This window comes from Emys orbicularis, chromosome 13, assembly GCF_028017835.1.
Source record: "Emys orbicularis isolate rEmyOrb1 chromosome 13, rEmyOrb1.hap1, whole genome shotgun sequence".
Taxonomy (NCBI): domain Eukaryota; kingdom Metazoa; phylum Chordata; order Testudines; family Emydidae; genus Emys; species Emys orbicularis.
Window position 1 is genome coordinate 4862597 of NC_088695.1, and position 9246 is coordinate 4871842.

Sequence of the window (9246 nt, forward strand, 5' to 3'; positions counted from 1 at the left end):
AGAACTTTCCGTTCAGTAGAGGTGTGATAACATCTTGGGTGCAAGGTGTCTAGAGCTCTGTTAACCACACACTTGTTTGCTGTCTGGTTTTGCTAAAACCCTGGCCATGTTTCCCTTGCCTCACCCCTCCCAACACCGTCTGGCTCACAAAACCCATGTTCACTGACCTCACAGATGTTATCCACATAACAGGGTTGGCGGCCCCCTGCATACCAGGTGTGGCGCCTCGGTGCCGCCCCCTGCGGCCAGGTGTGGTGCCCCTGCCTCAGTTTCCCCTCGTGGGCCCTCAATACATTCCAATACTCCACAAGTCCAATCAAAGCCCTTCTTGGGGTACCATAAATTCCAAAACAAACAAGAAAAGGTCTTCCGGCCCAGCCTTAAGCTGGGCCTAGACCCTAGATCTCCTCCCTGAGTGTTCTCTGGGCGGCTGGCAGAGACGTAAGGCCTGGTCTGCCTTCTCCCCAACAGAAACCAAAACTTTCAGCTGGGTTTTTCTACCCAACCACAACACCCTTCCTCCGGGACCACTGCAGCAGGCTTCACTTCTTGTTCCTCTCTGGCTCTTTATACAAACGAGCTACCCTCTCTGGGTACCTCTACCCTGCAATAAAAGCCCTGCAGCATAGCCGCGGCTGGCCCAGATCATCTGACTTGTGTGTTCCTTTAATGCCTTTATTACTGATTCCTAGCAGCACCCACTCCGTGCTTGGAAGTTTCCAAGAAGCGGGGAGAGGGAGTTCAGGATTAGAGATGATTTAAAAACAAACAAGCAGAATTTCCATCCCATGGGAAATTCCCATATTTTGGGATTTTTGTTTCATCCCAAATTGTGACAGAAATTCAAGAGACTGATATTTTTCTAGGAGCAAAATGTTCCAAAACATTTTTGGTTTGGGAAAATGTCAATGAAAATTACATTATTTTTTAGATTTTTGGTGACATTTTCAGTGGAAAACTTTGACTTCTTGAAAACAAAACGTTTTCAGAGAAAATCTGGGGGGGCGGGGGTGGGAATCAGTGTTTGGTTTTCCGATGGAAAAATCAAATATTTCTGAGGCCAGCAGAAACTTTCCGTGGAAATGGGCATTTAGCCAAAACACGCCAATTGTCCATCCAAAAAACATTGATGAAAAATTTCCCACCAGCCCTAATTTCAAGCCCGTTTCTGGGCTGTTGGACACGAAACAACAAGATGAACGTTGAGAGCTGATGGCTGTGAGTGGCCGTCTCGCTGGGTCTGGTTTTATTACCATTTATTCCTTGAACGCAGACTAAAGCCGTGGGAAACAAGCGGTGATCCCAGACACAAGACTGTCTGTGCACTGGCTCTGTATGGTGCTCGAAGCTGGGGTCTACTACCTAACTGAGGTAGGATCCCCACTGCTTTTCATTACAGTTGGGCACCTACCTCCATTAGAGACCTCTGCAAGGGCAGCCTAGAGCACAGTTGTGTGGGGGGAGAAAGTACAATATATTTAAGCCATTCCCCTAAGCCCACACAGTAAGGTGGGGGATGGGACTTCAATCGAGACATTTCCTGGTTTGAGGGGATGTTGGCCATTTTAGCTCACACATGAGCTACCATTATACAGTACAACCCCGCTCACCTCCTCCGGTGACAGCCATGGCTGGGGAAATAGTCTATGCTGATTTAAACATCCCTGGAGATCCTTCCTCCAGAGGCAAAGTGGTTCCATCTCAGCATCACAGTGAGTTTTGCTTTGTGGTGTTTAAACAGGGCTGGTGGATTTTTGGTTGGGCTGGGATCTTGTTGGCTGTAATAGGTTTTTAACCAGCAGCTTCAGCGATGCATGGGGGGCGGGGGGTCAGGCCCCCAGATGGTGGACATGGACATAGCTCCACTGAATTTCGTGGGGTCACTCTGGATGTACCCCGGTATAACTCGGATGAGAAGCTGGTTCTAACTCAAGCGATTTCACTGAGGTCACTCAATTTTCAATAGGGTAACAGGTCAGATCAGAATCTAGCCCTGACTCCGGGAGGCGGGAGAAAATACCTAACAGGTCCTTAAAATGAGTGTAATGTAGCCTGGGACCAGTGAAATCTAACTCTGCATGTCCTGGGTTTGTTATGCTTGGCATTGGGATAATTACAGCCTCCCTGGAAGGTTTTGAACCATAAAAACCTGATACATGCTCTCAGCCTTTCCATCTTCATGTATTTTTTTGCCTTGAACTAAACAGAGGACTAGATGCTGAGCTTCGGGTTACCATCCGTCCGGATTTTACCAGAGATGACCTCTTTTTTGGTCCTCCGATCGCCGTGCGGGTGGACTTCTAAAATATGAACACGTTTCTTCAGAAGTGGGCAGCCGGAGAGCAGCGGCTGCTGGCTGGCTGCCTAGCTCTGAAGACAGCGCTGCTGCTGGCAGCAGCGCAGCAGTAAGGGTGGCATGGTACCTGTGATGTTGCACCTCATAATGCTTTATAGAAATATGCTTATGTGTGTAAATATGATATAACTGGAATATGTTTTATGCTAGATATGCCATGTAACATATCCCTGCAAAGGTTATGATCTACTGAATATATTCATCCTATTTGTATGCATGTGTCACTTTTGTATTTGGAGTTATGAATATTGGCTGCGTACTTGTTTGATTTTAAGTAGCCTCAGTGAAGAATGTGGTCAGCTTCTTGAGAAAAGACTATTCTCAGTAAGTGCCCAATCAAGAAACACTTAATCTGACAATAGATTTTAATAGATGCCAATCCACATCTGAGCTTTCCTGGGAACATTCCTATAGAGAACTAAGTCATGCATGGACATGTGACTTGCCCAGGTGACACCAAAGCTCAGTCTTGTAGAGGGGATTCTACACAGGCAGAGGGGGGGGGTTCTACCCAAAAGAGAGACACTATATAAAGTCCTGGGAGACCCCTCCATTTTGTCTTCAGCTGGCTCAAGAGACAGCCTCTCCACCCCCAAAGGATACCTGAGAGAAACTGGAACAAAGGACAGTAACCACGGGGGTGTGAGTGATCGCTGGATCCAGACTAGAAGGAGGCTAGTCTGTGAAAGAAGCTTACTGGAACATCTCTGAGGGTGAGGTTTCATCTGTAATCACTTTCTTACTGTACTAGGCTTAGACTTGCGTGTTTTATTGTATTTTGCTTGGTAATTCACTTTGTTCTGTCTGTTACTACTTGGAACCACTTAAATCCAACTTTTTGTATTTAATGAAATCTCCTTTTACTTATTAATTAACCCAGAGTATGTATTAGTATCGGGGGGGGGGCAAACAGCTGTGCATATTTCTCTATCAGTGTTATAGAGGGCGAACAATTTATGAGTTTACCCTGTATAAGTTTTATACAGGGTAAAAAGGTTTATTTGGGGTTTGGATCCCATTGGGAACTGGGTGTCTGGGTGCTAGAGACAGGAGCACTTCTTAAGCTGTTTCCAGTTAAGCCTGAAGCTTTTGGGGGATGTAGTTCAGACTGGGTCTGTGTTTGTAGCAGGCTAGCGTGTCTGGCTCAAACCAGGCAGGGCACTGAAGTCCCAAGCTGCCAGGGAAAATGGGCTCAGAGGTAGTCTCACTCATCAGGTGGCAGTTCCCCAGGGGGTTTCTGTGATGCAACCTGTCACAGTTCCCCTCTTCCCCTTCCAACAAAGATGTGGACAAACTGAGAGCAACAAAAGTGATTAAAGGTCTAGAAAACATGAACTATCAGGAAAGATTGAAAAAAACAGGCTTATTTAGTCTGAAGAGGAGAAGACGGAGGGAGGACATGATAATAGTTTTCACGTACGTAAAAGGTTGTTACAAGGAGGAGGGTCAAAAATTGTTCTCATTAACCTCTGAGAATAGGAGAAGAAATGGGCTTAAATTGCAGCAAGAGATGTTTACGTTGGACCTTAGGAAAAAAACTTCCTAACTGTCAGGGTGGTTAAGTACTGGAATAAATTGCCCAGGGAGGTTGTGGAATCTCCATCATTCGAGGTTTCCACAGTCAATCTGTGGAACTCTTTGCCAGAGGATATTCCGAAGGCCAAGACTATAACAGGGTCAAAAAAAGAACAAGATAAATTCATGGAGGATAGGTCCATCGATGGCGATTAGACAGGATGGGCAGGAATGGTGGCCCTAGCGTCTGTTTGCCAGAAGCTGGGAATGGGCAAGAGGGGATGGATCACTTGATGATTCCCTGTTCTGTTCATTCCCTCTGAGGCACCTGACACTGGCCACTGTCGAAAGACAGGATACTGGGCTAGATGGACCTTTGGTCTGACCCCATATGGCCGTTCTCATGTTAATAGGTTAGACAAACACCTGTCAGGACTGGTCTAGTTATTACGTAGTCCTGCTGTGAGCACAGGGGACTGGACTAGATGACCTCTTGAGGTCCCTTCCAGTCCTACACATCTATGATTCCCTGTGTTTTCAGTCTGGGGCAGATGCAAACTTGATTTTGACAAAGATAAAGCTCTGGGACTGTGTAAGAGAAGGGAAGCACGTACAAATGTTACATGAAAGCAACAATTCTGCCAGCAGCTCCCTGGAAGAACGGACCACTGAGTGAGAAATACCTTATTAGCCAGGAAAGGACCATGTTAACAAGTACAGGCTGTAGATTTTCTTTTCTTTTCTGACTTTCTTTTACCTATAACCATATGTTTCCACATCCTTTTACTGGCTTTAGTTTTGAACCTGTAGATCATGAACTCTTAAAAGAAACTTCAATTTGGTTTTACTACAGACATGTCTAAGTGCCATGTGCTAAGGAGAGTGCCAAACTGACGTGAAACCTATAAACTGGGGTGCAGTGCTTTCCCAGAGCAGCGGATCGATGTGCATTGCGGGTTTCCAAAAGACAAGGGACTGGGCGCCTGAGTGTAACAAAGTGGGGCGTATAAACTACAGAAAGATGGGACTCGAGGAGCTCGGAGCGGAACGCTGGTGTTGGGGTCCAAACTGACTGATGGTATTAGCTCAACAGTGCACATTGACTCTTGCAGATCGCCCGAGGTGCCCACGCTGGCATCGGCTGGCTCTGGGCCTCACATTGGCTGGGAACGTCGTGCTGCTGGGAGTGGTGACGCGGCTGGCTGCTCAGGGTGAGTGTGCCAAGACCTTGTGTTTGGGCTGCACATCAACGCACCATGAATGCAGCACAAGTTGCTGGGCTCAGTGCAGGAATGGCCGGGTGGACTTCTCTGGCCTGTGCGATATATGAGGTCAGACTAGACCGGGGTGGGCAAACTATGGCCCGGGGGCCGCATCTGGTCCATCAGACATTTTAATCCAGCCCTCGAGCTTCCGCCGGGGAGCGGGGTCTAGGGCTTGTCCCGCTCCACGCAGCTCCCAGAAGCAGCAGGATGTCCCTACTCCAGCTCCTATGCGTAGGGGCAGCCAGAGGGCTCCTGCACACTGCCTCTGCCCCAAGCGCAGCCTGCAACTCCCATTGGCTGGGAACTGCGGCCAATGTGAGCTGCAGGGGCAGCGCCTGCGGACGGGGCAGCGCGCAGAGCCACCTGGCCACGCCTGCACGGAGGAGCCAGAGGGGGGACATGCCGCTGCTTCCGGGAGATGCTTGAGGTAACCACCGCCAGGAGCCTGCACCCCTGACCCCCTCCGTGCCCCAACCCTCTGCCCCAGCCCTGATCCCCCTCCCACCCTCCTGCACCCTAAACCCCTCATCCCCACCCCCACCCCAGAGCCCAAACCCCCAGCTGGAGCCCTCACCCTGCCCCAGCACCCCTGCCCCAGCCCAGAGCCCCCTCCCACACCCTGAACTCCTCATTTCTGGACCCACCACCAAGACCGCAACCCCAGGTAGAGCCCACACCCCCTCCTGCACCCCAACCCCAATTTTGTGACCATTCGTGACCTACCGTTCAATTTCCATACCCAGATGTGGCCCTCAGGCCAAAACGTTTGCCCACCCCTGGACTAGACCATCATAATGCTGCCTTCTGACCTTGGAATGGATGAATCTATTACACTTCTGCACTCTAGGCCAGGTTATAGCTGGTGCAATTAACTGGTGTTGCTCCATTCATTTGCGCCAACTCGGAGTCTGCCCCCATTGACCCCAATGGGACTTTGGCCAATTCACACCAGGTGGAGATCTGGCCTATTGACTCCAATGGAGCTCTGGCTGATTCACCCCAGCCCTGTCTTTTCCAATCTTTGGCTTGCAACAACCATCCACAGAGAAATTTTCTCCAAGGTTCCCAGAACCCATCACCGAGCGGAGCCGTCCCAAAAACGATGGAGAACGAAACCTCAGCTCAGGCCAGTCCTAAAGGAAGAGGATGCAGCGACTTGGAGGAGTTCCGCTCTCATCTGCGGCAACATTTGTGTTATACACAAAACAACCAGTCAGCAGGTAACCCCAGCTCATGCTGCCTCCCGCAGTCAACATTACAGGCACTGATTGTTCCCATAGCAGAGCCGCTTTCGCACCCCCTCTTCTCTCCCATCCCTTCAGATCTGTTTAATATCTCCAGGGCCACTCAGCCTCAGCAGTGACAGCGAGTGGCCAGTGCAGGTAACTGCAGGCTTGAATCATTCCGGCAATTTTAATAGAATCCTGTAGTTTAGCTGTCATGGGACCAAGAGACGCTGAGATGGCCCCGGCCCCAACAAGTTCACAGTGTAAATAGACAAGACACTCAGAAGGGGAAACTGAGGCACAGGGCAGGACATGACCTGCCCAAGCACACAGCAGGCTAGTGACAGGGCCCAGAACAGAACACGGCTCTTTTGAGTCCTAGGTCAGGGTCTCAACCACAAGACCAACCTTCATTCTAATGCCCACCAGAGCTCTGCACCTCTATATTAACCTTCACCTGAAAGATGGCACCGCCTGGGGAACAGCATCTGGTATGGAGTCAAGAGCCCCCCACTACTGAGTCACACACCCCTCCTCCCTGCTGCACAGCACCCCCTAGTTCAATGGGACCGGGGTGAGCCCTGACTGTGAGCAGAGAGCGCCCCCTACAGAGTCCCCCATCCCACTCCCTGCAGCACAGCGTCCCCCAGTGCTGGGGCATTGGGGTCAGCCCTGCGTGTGAGCAGCCACGAACCCCCATCTCATTCCCTACAGCGCCCTCTAGCCCCACACTGGGCATTAGGGCCAGCACGGACTGCAGAGAGAGAACGCCTCCTACCGAGCCCCCACACTGCTCCCTGCAGCACAGCGCCCCCTGCTGCTGGGACACTGGGGTCCAAACCGACTGATGTTTTAGTCTTGCTCACATACTGATCCTGTCTCGCCCACATACTCACCCCGTCTCTGCCGCTAGGCCCCAGTCCTGGGCTCAGTAAAGCCCTGAGCGTGAAGGCTCCATGCATCTCTGTAAAGGTGGTCAGCCCTGTTCAGAATGATCATTAACGACACCTCTCTTCCATTTCCCCCTCCAGAGGGTTCCAGCTGCAAACTCTGCCCCAAGGACTGGCTGCTGCATGGGGACAAGTGTTACTGGGTTTCTACAGCGATTAAAGGCTGGGAGTGGAGCCGTGACGACTGTTTAATGAAGAGAGCACAACTGCTAGTGATCGATGACCGGGAGGAGATGGTAAAGAACATGCTATATTCAACTGCAGGATGTGTGTTGCTATTAATTACAGCTGGTCCAAAATCACAGTTTTCCCTCCAGTGGCAAATTAAATAAACATTTTGGTACTTTTTGCAAGAAACTTTTATTGTGAAAATGAAACCAACTGTTCGTTTCAGTTGTATAAAACTGAAAAATGTTGAATTTTTTTTTCATTCCCCTCCCTTTTCTCCCCTATTGAATCCAACAGACTGAGTCATATCCCTAGTAGATTTGTCTGCCCCTTGACCTTGACCACGGTTGAGATGAGGTCCCATGTGCACAGCAAGCAACTGAGCCAGCGAATCAGAGCATGTTCTGGTCACTCTGACATGTCGTCCATTTCACAGGCGTCCATATGGAATATTACACGGGACCAACATCAGGTGTGGATTGGACTTAACATCCCATCCCCAGGGAGGACGTGGACCTGGCAGGACGGATCCCCGTTAAATCAAACACTGTGAGTGATTCCTCATTAGGATTTTGATCAGTCTACAATAAATAAACCAGTTAACAAGAGTTTTGTCCTGGATTTCAATGGGGCCAGGATTTCACACACACTGGTTTACGGTATAAGGCCCTAATCCTGAAAATGCTTCTAGACGTGCTTAATGTTAACTCTTCTTGAAGCCAATGGGGTGACTCACGTGATTCAAGTTAAGCGAGCAGATCATACGTCTTTGCGAGATTAGGGTCTCAATCTGCATGTCCCATCAATCCTTGGCAGAGCCGGCTGTGAAGCAGGAAAAAGAAAAAAAATAATACCCCCTTTCCCATTTTTCATCAACATTTGATCAATTTCAAAATTCAGAAAGTTCCAACCAACTCTACAGTTGAAAACAATTCACACAATTTAGCCAATTTTGTGTGTCCATTTCCCCCCGACACACAGCAATGGCCACATTTCAAATGGGAATTGCAACATTTGAAAAAATATTGAGCCACTTTGATCTTTGGCCTCTCTGCTGAACTTGCAACGAAATGCCCAATGGCTGTGCTGGTTTCTGTACCGTGGACACCCCCTACCCCCCAGGACTGGCTTTAAACTTATCAACTCGTTCCATATACTTGACCATCCGGAGAAAGGCTAGAAGTGCTGGATAAAACTACAGCACTCTCTGAGGAGACGCACAGCCACTATCAATCCTCTTCTACAACTCTGAACACACGGACAGTGACTGTCCCCTTTGCTCTTTAGGTTCCCAGTTTTGGATCCCAAGCAAGAGAACAACTGTGCCTCTGTGAAGAAGAACAAGATCCAGTCTGAAATCTGCCAAACTGAGTTGAAATGGATTTGCCAGAAAGCAGCTGTCCTGGTTTAAGGAGTTGGATTTGTGAGCTCTGTTTGCACAGGAGGAATGTAAAAAGCTCTGTGTGTTGCATCTTTATTTCAGCTATTAAAAACGATGGGTGAGATGCTCAGCCCGTGTAAATAGTATAAAAGTCAATGGAACTACAGCAATGAATGATTGATTGGTGGGGAAAAAACGGAGGAAAGGCTGAGGGGAATCAAAACTATCAAATCCATGTAAAAGTAGAAAACAAAATTTAGAAGTGAAAATGGCCTATAGAAGTGGTCATGAAAAATCTCAACTCAACAGAAATGTTTCCTTTAAAAAATGAAATGATTTTGAAATTCTCTTGCATATTTTGACCAGCTCCAGGTCTGCTACATTG

At 48.8% G+C, this 9246-nt stretch overlaps 1 protein-coding gene across 1 annotated transcript; it reads left to right on the plus strand.

Annotated features, from left to right (window-relative positions):
- Positions 1-1627: 1627 nt before the first annotated feature.
- Positions 1628-8891, plus strand: LOC135888419 (killer cell lectin-like receptor subfamily B member 1B allele C). Its single transcript, XM_065416226.1, has 6 exons — positions 1628-1712; positions 4984-5082; positions 6198-6356; positions 7394-7548; positions 7917-8029; positions 8768-8891. Exons 1-6 carry the CDS (start codon positions 1628-1630, stop codon positions 8889-8891), a joined length of 735 nt encoding a protein of 244 aa, XP_065272298.1.
- The last annotated feature ends 355 nt before the right edge of the window (positions 8892-9246 follow it).